At 42.4% G+C, this 23555-nt stretch overlaps 1 protein-coding gene across 1 annotated transcript in view; it reads right to left on the bottom strand.

Moving 5' to 3' along the window:
* Positions 1-1460: 1460 nt before the first annotated feature.
* Positions 1461-23555, bottom strand: part of Cyria (CYFIP related Rac1 interactor A) — a 98555-nt gene continuing 76460 nt past the window's right edge. The window contains exons 4-12 of the mRNA XM_076833393.2: positions 15685-15806; positions 14226-14331; positions 12077-12213; positions 11550-11627; positions 11258-11374; positions 11067-11146; positions 9563-9689; positions 6296-6366; positions 1461-4206 (exon numbers count right to left, since the gene is read on the bottom strand). Coding sequence (XP_076689508.1) covers positions 4143-4206; positions 6296-6366; positions 9563-9689; positions 11067-11146; positions 11258-11374; positions 11550-11627; positions 12077-12213; positions 14226-14331; positions 15685-15806 — 902 coding nt within the window. The 3' untranslated portion in view covers positions 1461-4142. The remainder of the gene's footprint in view (positions 4207-6295; positions 6367-9562; positions 9690-11066; positions 11147-11257; positions 11375-11549; positions 11628-12076; positions 12214-14225; positions 14332-15684; positions 15807-23555) is intronic.

Raw genomic sequence — 23555 nt, forward strand, 5'->3', positions numbered from 1 at the left:
CACATCCCTCAGTTCTTCAGTAGCTATATTCGTCTTGACAGTCTCTCATATACCTTATTCCTTTTCATATTTCTTGCCTCTCAACACTCATTCAATTAGGTATCCCTCCCTCTCTCTTTCTCCAAAACCTCAGTCCTTCTTGCTCCTTTCAGTTTTTTTTTTTTTTTACACAATTTGGCCATTTGTCAATTTACAGAAAGTTTCCTATTCTCATTCAACTCCCTTTGTGTCCCCAAATCATCCTAAGTGCCTTTGAATTTTGCACAGAGCACCATAGCACCATAGCAGGTCTCTCTTGGAGGTCCCTAACCCACTGAACGCACACATAATTAGGAATCAGGTGATCATCTTCAGAAATGCAGGGATTAAAAGGAATGCCCTAGGAATGCTTCCATGCTTAAGACCTAAAAGAATTGTTTTAGTGCATTATCTGAAAAATGTATCGAGATGGAATACATTTTTTTTTTTTTTTTTTTTTGCTGATGTTGCCAAATTCATAAAGTGCCAGTGCACTCAACAGAAAGAGAAAAGGGCTTCTTAGCATTCTGGACAAGGAAGTCTCTATGCGTCTCTAGATAATAATCTTGTCTTTTTTATAATGAAGGATCCTTGCTGAAATGAATAAGGGACAGATGATACCATGAGTAGCACAATTTTGGAACTGAATTTTGTACTTGAAGACACTGAGGTGTAGAGAGATAAAGGGCAGCTGGTGTGATTTCCTCAGAGCAGGTTTAGCAGATCTATGTGGGCCAGTCATCATGAACTTATCACACACTTAACCTCGAATATCATATAACATAAAGGTGTATTTTTTTAAATATATGTGTGTACCAAACTTTAATTTTCACTTCACACTCAAAACTTCTGTACAAAAAGAGGCAAAGCAGGCAAAAAAAAATTTACAATGACTTCAGCAAACAACATATAACAACTTTAAAACAGCTTTGGGTATGCAACAGCCTTTACAGATGTGCTGGAAAAACTAGGGTCTAAAGTTTTATGCTCTTGAAATAAAATTCCTGTAGCTATCTAGCATACAAGAATGAATGAGAAGTCTCTGAATTTCTATTGCACAACTGAATCCCAAGATTTGTGGTCCTTATTTTTCTTTTGAGAAAGAATGAGATTCTTTTTCCTTAAATGTGATGATGTATCAAAATCCTAGGTTTATCCTTAATGTCTTGATATAATGGTGATGACTAAGAGCAAATATTGATGGAGCATGATATTAACTAATAATTAAAAGATTATATCCATGGTCTTCTTTCTGGGTAATATACCAGACCCAATGGGTCAGTACAATTCAAAACATCTATTTCTTACTTTTTTTTTTTTTTAACATTCATTCCTCATGGCACATAAAAGTTTTCTTAGAACAGAGTTAAAATGCCAGAACAGGAATGTATATGAGAAACATAATTTTTATGTTGTTGTTTGCCCCAAAATAAATATCTGAGTCATGGAAAACACTGTTTATTTGAAAACTATGAGACATCAAATATGAAAGATAGTTAACATTGACATTGACACTGTCGCTAGCATTTTCCCCTAACCCACCCACAAGTCTTGGACGTGTGTGCATGCAGCACAAACAAACTGATTGTTCAAGGGCTCCTGATGCCTGGAGGACAGTCTGTTAAGACAATTTGTCTCCCACAGCAGCTCTGGGGTGGACCCGAGGCCCATCTCCAGGTAGTGATCACAGACATTTAGCCTGTCCTCCTGATGATCAGAGGCAACAATTCAGACCCTGGACTTCCCAGAATCCATGTGCTGAGTCTCAACTGTGAGACAAGGTGGCCCCGGCTAAACTGAAGCAGGCCAGCAGCCCATACATATGTTTGGTCCCGTTTGATAGAAAGTCTAATTAAAAATTATAAATGTGCTCAACTATTTATATATATATATATATAATATTTGACAGATAATCCCTAACATTTTTTTTTTTTCATTTAGCTGGCTGAGAGGCAGCTGTGGTGTGGACACATGGCTTGGGTTCAAGTCCCTGGGTCTGTGCCTCAAGAGCCCCATGGAGATGGGCAAGTCCTTTCTTCTCTTCAAACTTGAATCTGCTCATATGACGATAAGCACTGCGAACTCTGTACTCCAGGGCTCGGCAGTGTCTGTCCACACAAAGCCCTGGCTGCCATGCAGGATGTCACTTAGGCTGAATATTTAAGGACTTTGCTCATTCTGCATTACCACATTCTCTGGCTTCCTCTGGGGTCTTAGAATTCCTAGGTTTTGAAAAACTCTTGAAGTCCATCTAGTATTTTTCTGTTGATGAGAGAAGCTCCATCCAAGCAGCCATGCTTATTGAACAACTCTAAGGAAAAGGGCCTTGTCTCCATTGGTTGACTGACATTGACCCATAGACCAGGGACTATTTCCTGCCACTTGACTGCATTTCTTTGTTAAGACAAAACAAAACAGGCATTTGTCCCCTCTTCTTGGACAACATAAATGTACGTATGTACCAAATATACAAGGGAAAGTCAGCTGGGCACTAAAGTCCAGAAAGCAAACGTATCTCATTCCTTGGAATGTTGCAAATGATGCCAAACCCTGATGTACCTGGGCCCAACATCCAGGATTATCATTCACTTCCTGTTTAGGCAACTCTTCTTCTGGCGGAAATAGGCCGGACTGAGTACTTCTCTACAATGGTCCAGTCCCATCCCATAGAATAAACTCACAGGCCACATGGTGAAAAGGAAGACTGTGGACTCAGGAGGGAAGCATCCTGGTATCCAGCCCCACCTGGAGCCATCCTGGATGACCACATACGCTGGATCTCATTTTCCCACTGGAGGTCAGGATAGGCTTCCAAGATTTCATTCTAACTTAGCTCTGCTCTGCAGAAGAAGGACTATAGGCCTCATAACGTTGGCAATCAGTGGGGCAATGCTGACTAGCATCTACTCAGGAAGAAGGACGGCAGAGCCAGCCATTTTATCAGCTTCTAGACTAACAGAATTCTTGGAGATTGTCTAATTGCCCACTTTAGAGATGAGGAAGCTGAGATGTAGAGAGCTAAGAAAACTTCCCAATATCATACTACGTTTCATTAGTAAGCCAAGGACTAAATCCAGGTACTTAGACCAGAGTTTTCCCACTGCAACAATCTGGCAATGTGAGCAAGAAGGAGTTGTCTCTTAAAAACCAGGTAACCAGAAATGTGGATTTTCTTCCTCTAAATTCCCCCAGTTTTTTGATAACTAAAAACACATCCTAGACTTCTGTTCCCACATGAATGGTCCACATGGGTAGAAGACAGGGAAACCTAACAGGAGGAACTGTGTCCCCAGACCTGGAGACAACAGAGATCAGCTAATTTACCTATGACTTCAAAGTCAGAGCTTATGTTTCTGTCTCTGTATGCAGAGGGTCTATGCAGACTGGTGCCACCTCTCATGAATATTCTAAAGACAACCACCTTTCTCAGTCCAGCTGTAAGAATGCATCTCTCTACCCCCATGCTCCTTCACTATCCAATTAAAATACAGGTGATTTTCCTCTTGCAAAAGTAAAAGGGTATGTTAGAAGGACACAAACCCAGACAGAAAGTGAATATTCTGATTAATAAAACAGGTGCAAATGGAAGAGTTGCACATGTAGTTTGCAGGCTGAGGAGAGGGGGCGTGCTGAATTCAGAACACTTGGGTTTGATTCTCCACATGCATTTTTTTTTTCTTTTCCTGGATTTCTCTCTTCCTCTGTCAGGATAACAGTTGTATTTCTTGTAGCTGAGCTGACAAAGGAAATCAAATGCTTTGTGTTTCTATAAGCTCTACTTCCCAGAGAGATAACACATCTAGAATTATAACACTACCACAAACTATTAGGAATTTCTGATTTTTACAGGTGTCATTAAAGGACTCCAGTAGCAAAGATCAAAATCTCCAAATTGGCCTTTGGAGAAGGGGGTTTTGTTGCAGACATCAAAGGTAAGGCTCTCAAGTCAATTTATGCTCTGCTGGGTTGAGTCAGTCAGGATACAAATTAAGGTCCATATATTTCAGTGACAGGAAGGAAACGGTTATGTAAATACACAAGTATTAACATCAATCTGTATTAAATTATGTAAACATATACATCTTCTGAGGTCAGCACATAGATCCTCTTCTTTGAGCAGTGCTCTATTGAAGCATTGCTCGAATCTGTTTGGAAGTCGACTCATCATTCAAGTGCTTTGTAGTGAACCTGAGTGGGACAGAAAGGTGGAGGTCAGTGTGTAATAAGGAGTCCAAGAAAGTTTCCCTAATGACATCCCCATCCTTACCTTGGGAAGCTCACTGAGATAAACACAGGGGCTCACCTCTTTAGACAGAGAGCACACTACCTGGCATCCTCAGGCAGTTTTAATATCTATCTGATCTTTCCTTCCAAAGGGATTTTGTATGACAGTTATTAAACTAAGTAGATCTTCTGCCTAATCAAGTAATTACAAAAGGAAATGCAATCCACCTCCTTTTTCAAGGGCATAAATTTTTACCTGACGAGTGTGCAATCTTGACCACTGAGTTATCCCCATTTTCTTTTTTTCAATTAATTTTATTGGTGCATTATTATTATGCAAAAGAGTGGAATTCATTGTGACATATTTTTACATATCCCTGTTGTCACAAATTTCAACATATGGATTTCCCCAAACTGAAAATGTTGATGGTTGTCCTCATTCCCACCACCAGGGGGCACACACGCAGATGAACAAACCCTGGGGGCGGGGGAGGGGGGGGTTTCAATGTACAGTTTCCCCATAACCTTATGTAGAAATTGTCTGTACAAAGGAAGGTAAAAAAAATTAACAAGATAAAGTCTCAAGCATGTCCTAGGCATCCCATAGAAGTTTCTATTTAGTCACAATAACTTTGCAGATGAGATAATGGCCCTAATATGATGAGAAAACAGATCTCAAAGCTAATGATTTTGATTTGTGAACAGTTTGCTACTTTTAAGTTGAACTTGGGTCTGGCTGCCCTGGCAGCCTGTGCTCCTTTCATCTCATCAGGTGCCTGCAGGAAACACAGTTCCAACACTCAGATGGGACTCCCAACCTAGCACAGCACCCTGCTCTTGAGAAAGTTCTGCTTGATTGAATGAAACTAAAAAGTTCAGGAAATTCAGAAGTTAAAGTCTTCTTACTGTGTACAGAAAGCCAACCTGGTGGGAAGTGGGCACCAACGGAGAAAGCCTTGGCTAACTCGTGGAATTGGAAGGGCTCTCTATCAATACATGTACTTTGAAGAATGATGGGTTCTGACTGAGCAACTCAGAAAAACAGCACCAACATCAGTGTCATTTTAAGTGTGTCTCAGTTTGCTCATTTATTAAATGAGGAAAATAGGTCAGCCCTGTGTCTTTGAGTTGGGATAATTAAATGGCACAATGTGATTGGGGCATAAAACATGAGCACTGCACACAGATGGAAGAGCCCTGATCCCTTCCACTTCGGCTTCTGAACCCTTCCTGTATGTACCTAAGTGGAACTAGGGGAATTAAAGAAAAGGCAGCAGGGAGCATAAGCCTTCCTGATGGCAGTCCAGGACTGGATGATTTGCATGGCGGCAGGAGTCAATGAACTCCTGTAGAGGTGCCACCGCTAAAAAATGAGACTCCCCTCCCTGAAGGGTACTAAACAGACGTGTCCTTGGGACGAGAAGAGGTGTTGGGGCATTACTTGTTAGCAGTGAGCAGCTGGAATGAGCTACAGCTGGGCAAATACTTAGCGGTGTTCTCAGTTCTGCAGCTGCACATTGTCAACCACCTGGGGAGCTTTAGAAGAAGCAAGCAAACAAGCACAAATAAACAAAAGAGATGCCTGAGCCTCTGGCCCAGAGATCTGAGTCATGCAGTCTGGCTCAGACATAACCCACAGCAGCCTGGTCTGCAGCCAGGTGGGGGAACCGCTGGAGAGGAGGGAAGGGGGACCCAGAAACTCTCCCTCTGAGGAGCCCCACTAACCATAAGGTGGCCAGCCAAGAGTCAGGCCCATGACCTGTGGGGTCACCCAGACCTGGGTTTAGAGCCTAGCTTGTTCACGTGCTGTGTGACGTTTGCAAGTAATTTGACTCCTTTAAATCTCATTCCCCCCCGACCCCTCCTACCCCGCAAAAAAAGGGAATGATAAAATGGTGCTGCCCAAGAGGTTGTTGTTGGGAAGATTAAATGTGTTAAAATATGCAAGGAGGTAAGCTCAGTGCTCCAGCCCTTTGTCCCCAGCAGCATCCACATTTGAAACACATCTGGAGGGGTGGCTGCCCGGTGTCAGTCCTCCCCAGGGCTGGCTCACCTGAGGGCGTTCAGCAGCCCCTCCACACTGTCTGGGGCCTGTTCCTTCAACACCTTTATGCAGCCTTTCATCTAGGAGAAAGCACAGTGCGTTGTTAATATCCTACTAACTCTGCCCATCCATCATCATCATCTCACAGAAATCAAACAAAAATGATCAACAGGCTTCCCAACTCCTGGTGCTGGTGAGTTGCTCCTGGGCTTCTAGAGAGCTCTGCAGGATTGTAGCCATTATTAACTTTTACACTATACTGCAGTTGTACATTTTACTTACTTTGGGGGACAAATACTCAAGACTTTGATTTTTCTTTTTGTCTTATATTCATAGCCAAGTGCAAGGATACAAGTGTCTCTACTCAGTTCTCAGTGGAGATTTACTAATTGATTTTATAAAACTGATTTAATGTCTCCAGAATGCTTTCTCCCCAGCTGTTTAACTGGCAAAACCTTAACATTTTTTTGAGGGGGTGGGGATGTCAACTGAAATTCTCCAACCCCAAGAAGCTTCTCCTGACCTTACTGTCCTCACCAGGTAGCGAGAACCACGGCCCATGCATTCCCAACCTTGGAGGATTTAGTGACCAAGTTAAATTGTCCCCTTCACTAAACAGGGAGCATCTGGAGCTGCAAGTCTGTCTTAATCACATTTGAGAAGACGGTTAAGGCTGATTGTTAAGATTATCAACCAGTTAAGGTGGACACTTGGATTTCTGCCATTCTTGATTGTTTAGTATTTGCGTGAACTTGGGCAAGTTTCTTCAGTTTTTGTGCCCTTGGAATAAGTTATTTATAATTTGGGCAGTGCACGAAAACTAAATTTATATAGGTCATATTAAATTATGCGTATCCTGTAGCTTTTTCTTTATTTGGCAAAGAAAGACTCTATCTGCAAAAACAATCACTCATTTTAAACTCCTAAGTTTGTGCCCTATATAGATTTGGTTATTACCCAAGTTCTTTTTTTTTTTAATAAAAGGTCACTTGTAAACTTTTTCTGTAGACATAATTCTGGCATGTTAAACGTTTTATCATAAAAGATTAATCGGCCATATAAATTGATGGAGGCAGTCAGGGTCTATGGGAAGACAGAGAGATAGCCCATCGTCATGGTATGAGGAGTGTTCTTGTAAAACCCCCCTAAGTGGCAGTGACAAAACAGATGTGGAAAGCGGTGGATACTCTTGAGAAATTTCTAGGTCTGTTTCTAGGTCTTAGTGATTTTGTTCTGATGATTCTCCTCCCTAGAAGACCTTTCCTCCCCCCTGCCCATTGGGAAAATCCTACATGTCCTTCAAGGACCACCTCAAATGTTACCCTCTTCTTTGCCCCCACACAGAATGGGTTTCTCCCCCACCTGGGCTTCCGAAACTCTCTGCACATCTATTCTGCAAAGAGGAGCATGCTCTTGATGCGTGCACACACAGGACCTCTTCCAAGGCCTCAGAGTTGATGCCGATACACTAGGACTTATAAACCTAGTCCCTATAACTGCTGAGTTAGAAACAGATTGGTGCCTAGAATAAGGACCTTTTATGTCGTCAAAGAAAATGACCCACTCAAGTATGTGCTGTGCTCAGTAAACCTGAAACTTTCCTAGAGGTACATACAAAGTTCATTCTGAACGAGGCTTTCTTAACTTGCATGAACAGATAGACTTTACCAAGACTAACTGTAAAGATCGACATTACACACTGTTACAACCTCCACAGAAGGACTCAGTAAGACATGTAAAGCCAAGCCTTTCAAAGGTTAGGGATACAAGGCATAATTGTAGCCAGCATATTTGTAACTGTTGACTCTCTGACAAGTTAACAAATGGCTATGGAAGAATGTCTTATAAGTACCAGGTAATAAACTCAGTCCATAGTCAAATGATATTTATAGAGTTATTCAGAGAGTTATTTATATTCAATATGTAGTGTGAAAATATTAAGGCTTTACAAAGAGCATATTTATTGGTATAAAAAATGCCCATAATATACTGTTATGCAGATTGAATATGGTTTAAAATTACATATCCAAGTCCTAATTTGCTAAGTTTACACACAAACAATGAAGGGACATATGTATGCTAACATATTAACAATGGTCTTCTGTCTATGGTGTAATTATTACAGATACATTAAATTTTCTATATTTTGGTTTCCAATATTTTAAATTTCTTGTAATAAATATTTATTTTCTTATCAAATAGTTATGATTATAATAAGTATCATGAAAGTTATAAAGAACCATGCCTAGGAACCCAGACCTGTAAGTGAGTAATTCAAGTTACATGTTTTGTTGACGATTTTCCTTGTATTCTTCAGACTTATGGCCCCTCTGGGCTGCAAGCTTTCTCTCGACAGTGCCAGTGCAGTAAACAGGCCATTTTGTGTAGATGGGTGAACACCAGACACCACCCACATCACAGTATGTTATGACCAACAGGATGTACTCTGCACTTAAACACCTGCACACCCATTTAAATCAATGATCATTCATTCATTCAGTAAAAACCTGAGGAACATGTATTTGAATGTCAGGTGCTATGTGCCAGATACAGTGCAAGACAATGAAGCAGATTTTAGGTATATAGATCATGAGCCCCGTCCTTGCCCCAAAATGTGGAGTTTGTGGGAGGGTCAGAAAATACAAATTGGTGAGTGCTCTGAGGACCACTGGAGAAGGCAGACTCTATCCACACAGGGCATAAGAATTGTGTCCCTGGATAAGGGGAGAGTTAAAGAGTACCTGAAAGGAATCCACCAAGCAAGAGGAAAAGAAGGGTCCTCTTGCAAGGAAAATGGATGATGCATATTGAAATAACTAGAAACGGCAGGTAATTTGGGAGAGGCCGCAGGTAGGGAGTGAGTGATGGGAGAGGAAACTGGGCCATTTGGCATTTAACCATGAGCTCTTGAAATCCAGCATCTCCCAATTCTTTTCACATTAGTGCATCTGCGATAAAAAAAAAATTGTATTGGTGGGGCACATGGGGTCAGTGAAGGGGCGGCATGCAGATAAAGAACAGGTCACCTGTGTCCTTAGTGTGCTTTTAGCCAAGGACTGATCAACATCTCAGCATCCTTGCTCTACTTTTGAGATTGTCCTAAACACATGAGTGTGAGCAAGAGTGGCTTCTTGCTCTGAGGGAAACCGCCCCAAGGGCTTGGAACTCGGAGAGGCCACTCTCAGTGGAGGATGGAGGCCAGAAGGAGAGAAGCGGAGTCTGCTTGGCCACACTCATGGGCTCTTATTGGAAAAGAACATTGCCAGCTATTCTTACATCGATCTTGGATGTCTTGCAGAAGGCTCCCACGGGGTGCACGTGGTCATAGAGGATGATGACACCCACCATCACCCTCATGCAGAACATCAGTGTTTCTTCGCTCGTAAACCTACTCCTGTACTCCCTGCAAGAGAGAAGACGTGGAAATGGTGTCACTTCCTCAGTGGAGAAACTTCACAACTGGCTACTCTACTGATGCTCTATGGAGAACAACCCCAGGCCTGCAACAAGCAGTTAGCATGCTCTCGAAAGAGACTCCAATGATGATTCTTGAATATATCCAACTGGCAATTCAGTTCAAAAATAAGGGAAATTGGAGAACAGTAAATTCTCTTCTCTCCTGCCCTTCAGCAGCCAGCTCATCAGTTATGCCGCTCCCTCATCCATTCATCTTGAATATTTTAAGGCAGGTCCCTCTGGCTGTTCAAGGTTATAGAGAATCATAGCTTCATCACAGGGCAGAAGGGTCAAGCTCATTTCTACAGAGCAGATCTTGTGTCCCCCCTCAGAGTAACTTCCTTTGTTAAGACACAGGCTGCAGACTGAACAGGACTGGCAAAGATATCTCAAAGAAATTATGTGCTCCTTATTGATCTGAGAGTATTTGTGGTGTCTGAATTTTGTTTACTTACTTTGATAGGGTCCCTGGTGAGTGAAATGATTCAGGCCAATTCTAGAGACTTCCTTAACATCTATTTCATTATGAATTGGCCCCACTATGAGAATGATTACTACTTCTGTCCTGAAATAAATCTCAACTTTGATATAAGTGAAATATATGAAATGAATGCTCTCTTACATTTGAACAGACATCAAATTTGATAAAGGAGCCTTGACACCTTTGGCCTCCCCAACACTCTGCACAGTACATGATATTTGGTCTTCATTAGATGAGGAAACCAAGGAAGGCCCAGGGAGGTCAGGTCACTCAATCATAGGCACAGCATGGGATACAGACATAAGTGTACCCCAGAATTTTAAGTACAGATTTCCCCACACTTTTGTTTCTTCATCCTCAATAACCTCAACCATTTTTAAGCCTAGCACCTAGTAACTAGCTTAGATACAAAGAAATTGAGGGGAGAGAGGAGAGAGAGGGGAGGGGGTGAGGTCTATTACCGAGATCTATTACCGCTGTTACGACAACCTTACTTCTATTCTTGCTTCTCATATATCTGCAGTGTTTAGGACTGCTATCCATCTAGCCCTCCACTAATTTGGTGCTTACATATCTTATACAGCATCTTTGAGTGGTGGTCCTGCCTTCTAAGAAGGAATGCCACCTTGGGGAAGTCAATCAAGCAATTTGGGCCTCAGTTGCTTTATCTGCAAAATGTACATGATTACATGTACCATGGAGTTCTCTATGAAATTGAAGCAGATAATATACCCATAAATTGTAACATGCTGACTCAAGTGGCATGTGTCCTCATCAGCATCATCTCAACAGGCCCCAGCTCTGCAAACAGTCAACCATGAAGTGACCTCTGATTTCACTTACGGAGTTTCCAGCATGACTTTACAAACACTTGTCATAGTGCTGAGGCAGTCTGTGGTGTTCTCTATTGGCAGGGTTTTGTTCTAAAGAAAGACACAAATGTATGTCAGCCTGTTAGCAGCTTTATGCACAATTAAGAAAGAAAAAAAACCAAAAAAACCCAAAAAACCCGCCTGTGGCTGAACTTCACTTACTTCAGAGACAAAGTGCATTGTGGCATTGCTAAGGGTTTTCAGCATGGGGGTAGCTTCTGCATAGAAGAGGGACATTCGATTGGCCATCTCGTTATTAACTTCATTCTCAATGTCTAGCTGATGAAAATAAGAAGAGAAGATGCAATTATAAAGATAAAGTCAAAATCCTCCAACACCGTCTTCTGGAAGTAGAATGACAGGCAAGGACTCTCTTCTTTCCTGCCCTCCCTGATGAGGAAAGCCAAAGATCCTCAGATCAGGTGGCAGAGGCCAGGGAGGCCCAAGGACTCACATGCATGTTGTTGATGCGGTTGCGACTTATTGTCCTTCGGTAGTAGCTGAAGTCGTTCTGAATGGCTGGGTTTCTCATCTGAAATTCAGAAGAGGGGAAAGACGGTCATCTCTCGGCATCTGGCAGGGATGGGTGTCAGGAGCCCAGACACTGGGTTTTGTAAATGTGCCAGGAATTCTCTTTGTTATTCAAGATGTCAGAACTTCTGGTTAAAATAAGGACCAGGAACTTCATTATTCTAAAATACACCCTGTTTGTACTGTGGGCTAGATTTCAGGGAAAGTATATTTGTTCTCAATAAGGAACAGACACTTGAAAAGGTTTTCTCTTATTTCATTTGGCAGATTTTGTATTTCCATATATAAATCATCATCTTAAATTACTTTTACCACATGGAATGCAAATACTTGCCATAGCACATGTCTCTGGGGAAGGAGCTGTGTTTCACTCCCCACCCCACCCCCGCCAGCAGAAGTGGCAGGTACTCCGTGTGAGCCTGTGTCCCTATCACACACACTTGGCCTAACCTTCAGCTCATCAAATCGAAGGGTAAAATGTAAAATTTCTGCAAACTCCTTTGCCAGGGCCTGTTCCCGTTCCAGGTGCTGGGTTGGTGTGTAGGGCGGACAAGTCAGTGACTCCAATAAACTCTGAAGAGCTTTTTCTGAAAGTCAAAGGGATAAATATAAATATTTTTCGGTGGCCCAGAGATATACCTCAAAAAAGCACAATTGTCATCCCCAGCTGACAGTCTCAGAGACAGCCTGGGTGGGTGCTTCCTCTCCAAGTCTTCCCCCTGTCAGTGTGAGATGAGATGCATGTGATGACGCAGAGGGACCTTCCGTGGCTCAGCAGGCCACCTGTGCTCAGAACGCCCCCGGCCACACAGGCTGTAAGTGTCTCTCTAAGCTCAGCTCACATATTTAATACTTCCATTTTCTGATGCTGTTAGAATACCACAGATATGTGTTTTCAGGTCATGCTCATGAGAATCATTTGTGACACGGGATGCAATGTGACAGCAGGTTTGAACACATGGGTTAGATTTACTTGCTCTACAGAGAAAGAATTCTGTGCATATTTTAGCTTTTTTCTGCACCTATATTCTAGCTTATTCACAAGAATCTTATTCACACATACACACATCCAACATATGTACATATATGTGTATATATGCATATACATTCATATGTAAAACTATATATATCAGCATAAAGACATTTAAACAATCAATCCTCTATAGCAGGATTTGAAAACTATGGTCTAAATGCTGAATCTAGTTCATTGCTTGTTTTTGTAAAAAAAACCCAAAACTTTAATTACAAGATAGATATGGTCATAACTTCCTGAGTTGACTAAGGCTACTTTGTGTTATAAATTCAGAGTTTAAGCTGGGCATGGTGGCACACACTTGTAATCCTAGCGACATGGGAGGCTAAGGCAGGAGGATCACAAGTTCAAAGCCAGCCTGAGCAACTTAGTGAGACCGTAAGCAACTTAGCAAGACACTGTCTTGAGAAAAGAAAAAAAAAGGGCTGGGGATGTGGTTCAGTGGTTAAGCGCCCCTTGGATAAATCAGTGGTACCAAAAAAAAAAAAAAAAAAAAAAAAGCAGAGTTTAAGTAGTTGCAAAAACACAAGACTCAAATGTTTACTATTTGGCATTTTACATAAGAATTTGACAGCACTGTCTCTACATAGTCCTTACATGTCTTTTACAGCCTCTTTATAGGGATGCCTCTAGCCTTTCCTAAATATTCCCCACCGTGGAAATACACTGTTTGGGGAAGCAGCCAGTTATGCCATGGCCCGGTCTAACTGATGGACCTTTTTCCTTCTCTTGAGCTGAAACTGGGCTCCTTGGGATTCAGTTCATTGGATCTAAATATATGCCTTAAGAAAACAGAAAAAAAAAATTGAGAATCTATGGAAATCTCCTTCCCTGGGTCTCAGCTTCTAGTCTTCTCAACACCATGGCCATTATTTCCCCAGAATGTTTCAATTTCTACCTTCTGCTTGAAATGTGGCATTCATTTTATGGCAAAAGTAAAGTAGAACATACTTACTGCCTTTTTCATTCTAGAAATACTATATTAGCTAATGAAACCTCATACAGCTTTACTGTTGGGGACCATGATGACATCATATTGTTGGTCACCCTGAGCCTTTTATCAATCAGACTTGGTCTTACTCTTGTTCTGCAGAACCAGGTACCCATTCAGGTGTGTGTGTGTGTGTGTGTGTGTGTGTGTGTGTGTGTGTGTGTTTAATGCTAAAGGATAGGACTACATGTTTGTTTCCTTGTATTTTACTTTATTAAACTTATTAACATGAGTCTAGGCAACTAAGTTCCTTTTGGATTAGCTGAGAACCTGCATCTTCCAACTTCACTGCTATTCAAAGATGAGATTATCCAACAGGAAACTATGAAAAGTTGGACATAGATGATCACAGACAATGCAAAGCCCACCCTTAATGTGCTAGTAGAGAAAGACACACTCTCTAGGTGCGAATATTTAGGGGAAGAAACTCTGGGGTATGTTAAAAGACATGACCAGAATTGTAGTTCATGAATGACTTTCATAAGACCTAGTAGATGGTTGAAAAGCTGTTCCTGCTAGGTTTTCAAGTGGCAAAATAGAATTTCACATGTGGGACATGAAAAAGAAACACTCACCTAGGCGTATAGAAAACTCATAAAATCTCTTTAGTCTCACAACCAGAGGACATACTGCGTTCCAAGCTTTTTCTTGAAGCTGAATGTCGTTGGGGTTTTGAATTGCCTACCAAAAGACATAGTAGAAAAGTTTGTTAAAAAAACAAAGAAGTAATAAGCACCACATCCAAATACCATAATATGGAAAAATGTTTTAATCTAAAAAATGCAATCCCTGCTGTACTTTGTGAATGTGTACTCCTAAGTTGACAATGACTCATTGGACTGTCCCCCAAGACACTCATTTTGAAAGAAAATTTTAGCACTTGAACATAAAACAAATGGTTCTACAGGTAGATCTTGCTTCATCCTTTTTTGTTGTTATTTTGAATTAAGGTTAAAAAGCATATCTGAATTGGATCAGCCCTTTGCATTATCACTGATTCTTCTAAAGTAGAATTAGTATTTTCTATAAAGTACAAATTCTTGGGTATTTTCTTTTCTCTATAATATGCATTATCTTCCTGCCAGACTGTAACATTACCTAGATCACCTAAATTAAATGGTGACCCCTAAGTAGAAAAACCCTATCTTAATAGCCTGTTGCTTTCTGAGCAATATCTTGTCTGAGTTTCAGCAGCTTGAGGATTATGAGGACGATGGAGTCCTTTCCAGAGGAATGGTGGCAGTGGCAGTAATATATGTGTGTGTGCACATGCGTGAGTGTGCATACGTGTGTGTGCACATGCGTGAGTGTGCATACGTGTGTGTGCACACATGTTGATGTTTCCACAAAACTAACGTGGCGGTGCACACCTGTGTCCCAGCTACTCTAGAGGCTGGGGTGGGAGGACCACCTGAGCCCAGGAGTCTGTGGCCAGCCTGGGCAACACAGTGGGACCCCAGGTCAAACAAACAAAGCAAAGGCCCAAATCTCTAATGCTTTCAAGTAAAAGGAGCGGGGAGCTCCTTGCCTTGGAGGCATTATGAAGTCTGAATACCCACACTGGTTATTTTCTTTTTTACAGACCTATGGTCCACTTCCACACAGTGTTTTGTGGCTGTTGTGGGTGACACTAATGAAACCTGACAAATCATCACAAAATGTTGAAAGTACATGCAGTCTCAGACCTCCTAACGTGCAATTCAAGTGTTCTTCGTAGACTTTATGTGTACGTTTCCCTTACTTGGAGTCATTTGCTGATGTTATTGCCCAAGTGTGAGTCCTGCCAAATCAACTGTAGGTTTGGGTAGAGAATGGCTAAAATTGCACATGGTCCCCAGCACTGTGCGCCACTGTGAATGGACTGGAATCCAAGGGGCCATTCATACATTAGGCACATTATGCTCCTTGTTCCTCTGGTACTCTAGGAAATATTAGGGTTATTACTTAACCTGTGCATGTGCGTATGTGTGTGTGCTGCATGTGGTTCCCCTCCCCTCCCCCGGTGTCATCAGTTCTACATTATCGTTGGCATACGTCTCGGATCTCTGGCCCTGCGCCTTTGTAAGCCTGCAGGTCTGCGAGGATGCTCTCGGAATCCTGGAGGACAGCGCTGATCTGGTTCCATATTTCCCTCTCTCCTTCCGTGGGCTGGGCATCTACACAGCAAGGAAAGCAAGAGACACAGAGGGCTGGTGGTTACAAACAGCTGTGAAAGAGGGTTGGAGGTCAGTGTACCCACTGGGCCCTTGTGCCTCATTCCTGCAGGTCTGATGGTTACTCCTACCACAGAAAGTGCTAGAATGGACAAGTAGCACCACGTTGGCCCAGACCGAATTCACAACATCCACCGTCTTTCCGCACCAGTTAACCCTAGCATGCTGAATCCAGTGGGTATTCACTTGTCTATTTACCTGTATAGAATACATTTTTTGCACACCTGCTACATGTACTGAGTGGTAGAAGCAGTGACAGTGTCTTTTAGGGTTAACCTTTGTTATTGTCTTTTTATTATTTTTTTGCATTAAAACTATTTTTTTTTAATTGTGGCAAGATGATATACGATTTACCACTTGATCATGTCCAAGTGTACAGCTCAGTGGTATTTGTAACATTACACAGCCTTCACCACCACCCAATGCCGTGACTCTTTCATCTTGTCAAACTGAAATGCTACCTTGGGTCTGCTTTATAACAGGAGAAGCTACAGGATATTTCTTTTATGATGAAAAATCTATGAATCTGAGCAGAGAAAAAAAAAAAAACATTCTCCTTCTTACTTTCACAGAAACAAATTAACAAATTGGGTGATTAATCCTTCAGGGTCATGTCCACAGCACATCATTCCAGACCAGGCTGACATGGAGAAAGCACCGAGACTTCCCATTGAATGTGAACAAGAATTCTGGCAAAGAAACGCAGGGAGCTCATTTTAAAGACACCTGCTCTCTTGCCAGGTGTGGTGGCACGTGCCTGTATTCCCAGCGGCTTGGTAGATTGAGGCAGGAGAATAGTGAGTTCAAAGTCAGCCTTCGAGGCTTAGCAAGGCCCCAAGTAACTCAGTGAGACCCTGTCTCTAAACAAAATGCAAAAAAAAGGGCTGGGGATGTGGCTCAGTGGTTAAGCACCCTTGGACTCAGTCCCCAGTAGCCCCCCGCCTCCCTCAAAAAGACACCTGCTCTCTTTATCTTTGTCTTGATTGTGACTGCTACAAAAAACGTGACACCTTCAAGCTTATCTAAACGAAGGTCATATTCTAATAGCACCAAGCACTCCCCAGCTCTTTACTGATTTCCCACTTGATTGTGTCTCCAGAACCTATAGGTTTTTCTCCCAGGGGCACTTTGTTAGGGCTGGTGGGTAGGGGCTGAAAGGCAGGCAACACTGGGTTTTATTTCTCTCACAGATGCTATAAAACAGGTTAGCTACCAGGGCTGGTGAGGAAGTTAGTCTCTCCACGGAAAGCAGAGACAGTGCTGAGGATAGGAGGTGTCACCTCATAAATTCTATTTTCAAGTGTTCAAATCCTAAGAAAGTGACTGCTCTCAGCAGATGTCACTAGTGGCAGGCTGAGGCTAGAACTGTAGGGCTGAGCCTCCTCAGATCCAACCCCTGTTTTCACTTATCTTTGTGGGAGTACAAAGGGCTGATCCCACAAAGGGGTGCGTTACCAGTCGCTAGTGTTCTTCTGGGGGGTAAAGGATGGAATCCACAAACCATGAGCACTGGTATACTAACAGGGGGCTCAGAGGCCTGATCATTAGCAGGGCTGATCTAGGGTGGCACTCCTGTCACCATCTGCCACACCCACAGGCTCCAAGCCAGACCCTTAAGGAGTAACAACCACATAGAGTTTTAGACTATCTTACTCACCAGATCCTGCCTAAGACCTAAGAAATTGATAAACTCTCCCGGGAAATGAAAGGTGACAGTCTTCAGTGTATGGTAACTCTCTTAAAACAAAACAAAACAATAATAGACTTTCACAGGGCGTCAAGACACTGTGCAAACCATGCTTTCTAGGAATAAGAGGATTTTAGCCAGCGAATAAGGAGGCGCTAAAGTTCACGTCAGGGTTCAGAGAAGGAAGAGATGCATGTGGCTGGAGAGAGTGGAAAGGAAAATATCGGGGAAGGGCTAAAGCAGGGGCCATAGGAAGAAGTTCTCCATGATGAGGTCACTGTGTGGAAAGAGGGTTGTGGCTGTATTAACGCAGCTAGGCCAGGAGGGAGACAGCCAGGATAGAAAGCAGAGACTACCCAGGCCACAGAAAGGAAAAAGAAATGTATTCACCCTTTTATCTCTGTATCCTTCCTTCCTTTCCACAAACACTGGGTAAGTTTTTTCAGGAATGATGTTATCCCACTATATGAATCACTTTATATTGAATCTTTTTCTTTCTTTCTTTTTTGGTGCCAGGGATTGAACTCGGGGGAACTTGACCACTGAGCCACATCCCCAGCCCTATTTTGTATTTTATTTAGAGACAGGGTCTCACTGAGTTGCTTGGTGCTGCACTTTTGCAGAAGCTGGCTTTGAACTCATGATCTTCCTGCCTCAGCTTCCCAAGCCTCTGGGATTACAGGCATGAACCACTGCGCCCAGCTATTTTAGTTTTTTTCTGATTTCTCAAAGTTATATGGAAGTCTTAAACAGAAAACTAAAAATCCATAAGCTAAGAAGACTATAGTTAGAGAATTCCGGAACTTCAGCTTCCAAGAGGAAAAATGTTAGAAAGAAAAATGTGCACAGTCTAGAAGATAAACAAAAATCAAACACCCATTAATTCCATTCTTCTTCTTTTTGATGAATGTATCAAAAAATCATAAGCTAAATGAATTTCTTATGGAGATATTTATTTGGAGAAGAGGAGAAGCACACAAGTCTGTAATCAAGATTCTGAGAACCCAGACTACTGAGTGTACGTATAAAACGGTCTGAAAGAAGACGGTACTTGGTGGCCAGGAAAGAAGCCTTCTCCTCTCAGCTGTCACATGACCCCATCTTAGCAAATCGTAGGAAAGCAGAGTTAAAACTAAGTGGATTATAAGAGCTCAGCTGGCAAAACCAAAATACATCCCGTTGGTGGTTACTTAAAAACAAAAAGAGAAAGATTTCACATCATTTTTTTTTTTTAAATAGAGAAATTTCTTAGGTACTTAAAAATAAATTTTTCCAACAGTGTGGCCTCAAAGTGGTGCTGAGTTAGAGACGGTCAGCTCCTCCCTCCACACAGTTGAAGTGACATTGTTTGATACAAATAGACTGGACTTTGATGTGACCACAGGGAGTTGGAGGGCCGTGGTGAGCACCTTCCTTCCGACGGCAACACTGCCCTGGTGCTGTGAAACAGGACCCTCAGCCCCTGTCTCCCTCTTTGGGAACTGTTTCTCTTGGCAGGGTTCCTAGCCTCCCATGAGAAATGTCTCTTGTGTGGTCCTGTTTAGCGGTGATGGAATGGGGTGGGAGAAACCAAATCCGTCATGCTCCCTTACATCCAGGCTTAGAAATGTGTTGGCTCATTTTCTTCCATAATTTGTTGTTCTTAATGGATACGTGATTTCTTCCTCCTTCCCTGTCACAGAACTGAAGTCACTTCCTCTTCCAGACAATAATCAGACCCTTAGTGTCGGGAGCACAGTTCTGCCTTCTCAGCCAGAATGCGGAAGATTTTTAGGGGATTAAAAAACCAGAAGCATCAGCTTCCCAAGTGGAGAGTGACAGCTGGGAGAAGCTCATGTAGGTCTGTCTGTCTGTCTTGCTTTTCAAATGGGAAAAGGAATGCTTGACCCTAGGTCGCATTTAAAATTGACCCAAATTCCTATAGAAGTCCATGACTCATCCCCCTTTCAACTAAAGAATCAGATAATCAGAACTAATGAGAAATTTATTGACTAGATGTAAGACTTTGGTCATATTTATTGCATTTTGACATCATATTTCCAGGGTCTAGAACAGTACTTGGTATGTAGGACATGTTCAAGAAAATCCTGCTGAATGGGATGATTTAAATGTACTCCTCACTTTGTGTTTTGGGATGGTTTTCCTGCTTGGCTTTGAACTCTGAGATATTTGGAGAAAAGATCTGTGTTCTTATCCTACACGCCACCTAATGCCTTTCCCACTGGAGACATGATCAATGTGTTGATGAATCAATGACTCAGTAAGGAAACTGACCAACTGGCTGAGAAGGGTGGGCACTGAGAGGCAGGGAGGTAAAGAAGTCAAAGAAGGTGCTGTTGCTTCCAGATCCTCTGTCTCTTCTCCCCAAGATGCTTTTATACTATCACATCTCTTACCATTAAGATACATGCCTTGACCTGCAGTTAAATTGGCTATTCACACCTTCATTAAACACACATGTTAATTAGCCACCTACAGCCTTCATGTCTCCTTGGTGTGGTTTGCATATCATGGGTGTTTCTTCTGTCTGGTAGAATGAAAAACTGCCCTGTGTTTACTCCTCCAATCCTAAAACATTTTGCTTTCTGGAGAATTCCTGTGAGAGGCTTTGGAGGTCTAAACTTCTGGCGTTTTCCATATTCAGATGTAATTGGTGATCACATTTTAAAAATCTAGTGAATTTTCAGATGTCATGAAATGACATCTTGAAAAGGACCCTGAAGAATTAGTGGTTGAAAAGGTTCCCTATATTTAGTCCACCTATAACCCTTAAAGCATTTGCTGAATGAACAGAACTCTGAACCACGGGCTCTGTTTTCCTATTTTTAACACTAAGAATGACCTTTCATTAATGAAGGTATGCACACATGCGCTCGCCCTCTCTCTCTCTCTCTCTCTCTCTCTCTCTCTCTCTCACACACACACACACACACACACACACACACACACACACACAGGGATGCACACCAGTACTCAAGATGGAAATGATCTCTGTTTCCAGTGGCAGCCAGTGAAATGTTTGATGGTGTTTCCTCTAAGAACCGCATTCTAAACTTCAAATCATCGTCAATTATTTCATCAAAAGTGAGCAGAACAGTTAAACAAAGCTGGCTTCTCCTGCTTCACAATGAAGCTGTTAAAATCCCTGTGATTTACACAGGCAATTTCAGAAACCGATACTAGGAGGAGCCCTGAAGCGAGAGTGTCTCCCAGCTGGCCATTATCTACGCAATGATTTAAGGCCGTTCTGGACTTGCTGGTGTGCAAAGCATAAAAAGGAGCATGGGCGCTGTGACCTTGCACACACACCTATTATCAAGAACACACAAGGGCCACGGTTGTAGCTCAGTGTTAGAGCACTTGCCTAGCATGAGTGAGACACTGGGTTCAATCCCCAGCACCACATAAAAAAATAAAAACAAATAAAATAAAGTATTGTGTCCATCTACAACTAAAAAATAATTTTTTTAAAAAAAAGAACATATGAAAGTCCAAGTGTCTGGGGTTTTTAATGGAAAAGAAATGTTCTTGCTGATTAAGATAAGGAGTATTAATTTTACTGGCAGGGGATGTATCCATCCTCCTGTGGTTGGATTCCCTGGTGATGGGGAATGGTTAACCTCATGGTTTTGGTGTCACCAGGCGAGATGGAAGGTCTGTGGAGGACCCTGAATCTTATTTAAGCCAAATGCTTGGCATTCCACTGTGCTAACGGAGAGGAAGGTGACCAGGTACTCTGTTTGTCAGGAAGGTCTTTGGAGAACCTTCCAGGGGAGCATCAGCAGGCTGCAAACTGGAGAAGGGCTGTCAAACCAAAGCGTTCTTATCTTTGTACGTCAGCCCAGGGCTCATCCTGTCTTCAAAAGCACCAGGAGCACACGAACCTTCTCCTAACAGTCTACTTAGGACTGGATGGAGAATTTGACAGTGAATCAAATTCACCTAAAATAATATGCGGAGAAGATTCAATTTATGAGGAAATGCCTCTGGTTTTGATGGAAGCTCTGGCATTTCATCAATGGGATATATAGCTCTCCCTGTGCCCGGACGACTGCTGGATAAACAATGAAGAAAGTACAGCAAGAAGGATTTGCCAACGCCATAAATTAAATCGACAGCCCTTCTCCCCCACCCACTTCCTCAGTCCTCACTCATCCCTTTCCCCTTCAAGAGGAACTAAGAATGCAAATAATTATCTAGTATTAACATCTGAGGATGTGAAATGGCAATGATTTATAGCAGAATAGCAACTGCTTATGGACACAGCATGAAGTTGCAAGGGTCCATTGGAAAATATAAGTGAGATGTGGTTGACACATTTATTTGCACAGGACATGAGTCAGCACACACCAAAGCCAAAGCCCTTCCCATGGAAGCAGCACCCCAGGGAATGAAAAGAGATGGATATTCTGGAAGTACTGGCTGTTTCCTTCACACGACTGGGATCCCCGGGTCGGGGCAGCACTCCAAGGATGGAATTTTGAGAGGAGGACTATGGCCAATGTGCCACTCACCTCCCGGCCCTCAGGGCAAAGAAGTGAACTCCCTGGGCCCAGATCAGATCTTGGTCAAGGAGAGACAGGCTCACAACAGCCCTGTCTCCTCCCTACCTGTAGGGTCCTAGTGAGAATTATTATATACATTGAAAATAGGAAAAAACAAAAGTGCTCGAAATTGCCATAAACTGCTTCCCTGTTGACTTTTGTCAAGTGAGGATACTGGACCAAATGGCCACTGACCACCTGATATTTTCCCTCTCTCCCCTTCCAAGGTCTCTAGCCTTCTCTGATCAACTTCAGCAGATGCAAGTGTGTCTGAGGACAGGTGAAAGAAGAGTTCAGTGGTGGCACGAAGTGGGCCTGAGTGAACAATATCAGGCCAGCCTGCCTCTTGACACCTCATTTTATAGAATTGGATGCTGCAGGCATCCAATTCCACAAAGATGTGGAGATTGCAGCACTTCCTGACCACCCCCCGCCCCCTGCTGCTGATGTTCTTAGTAGTCCTATGATGTTAATAAATGTGGGTTTGTCTCATGAGAAAACCATATGTGTAGCCACTAATTTCTGAAGAACATTGTTTTCAGCCCAATCAAACATCTGCAACTCTTGCTAGCGCAGCACCTGCTATCCGGTCCAGCTAGCAGACTTCTTCCCTACCACCTGTACCACTGTCTGTCTTATTTCCTCGTTAACGTGGAAAACTCCTTGAAGAAGAGGTCCTGTTCTTCTAATGCTCCTCTTCCATGTGCCGTATCTTATCCCTCCAGAGCTCCCTGCCCACTGAGAACCCACCTTCACTGTTGCTGCTTCTACCTGAAGAATGCAAAGGATTCTTTGCATATCGTTACTTAATTAACATCTATCAAAACCAGCAGTCCTAAGATTACCTTTCATGTCCAGTCTTATGCTGCTGGATAAGACACATAAAAATATAAGCATGTGATACCATCCAAATCCTCACCTCCAGGAGAGGTATACTAATGAAGAGATGAATATACACTTGCAGAAGAAAACTAACCATGCTTGATTGCCGATAGTACCTCAGAAAATGGCTGATGTCCCTGCTAGAGCAATTATCACCATTGCATTTAGACGTCGGCTTTGTCTTCCTCCCCTAGGAGACTGAGAGCTCTGCAGCTATTCACACCCAACTAATAGAGTGGCTGGAACACAGAATAACCTTCAGGATAACATGAATCAGGATCATAGTGACTGTAGTCAGGTGATCCATTTCCACAGATAAAGAAAATTATATTGAAATCATCTGTACTTTGTTGGGTTTTTTTGTATTTTTTGTACAGATGTGCAATACACACGCACACACACAACCCACACAACATGTTAGTCAGCTTTTTGTTGTTGTGAACAAAATACCAGCAAGAACAACTTAGAGAAGAAAGGTTTATTCTGTGTCATGGTTTCAGAGGTTCAGACTATTGTGGGCCAAATCCATCACGCTGGGCCTAAGATGAGGCAGAATATCAGGTGAAAAGAGTGGAGGGC

The sequence above is a fragment of the Callospermophilus lateralis genome, chromosome 14, assembly GCF_048772815.1.
Source record: "Callospermophilus lateralis isolate mCalLat2 chromosome 14, mCalLat2.hap1, whole genome shotgun sequence".
NCBI lineage: Eukaryota > Metazoa > Chordata > Mammalia > Rodentia > Sciuridae > Callospermophilus > Callospermophilus lateralis.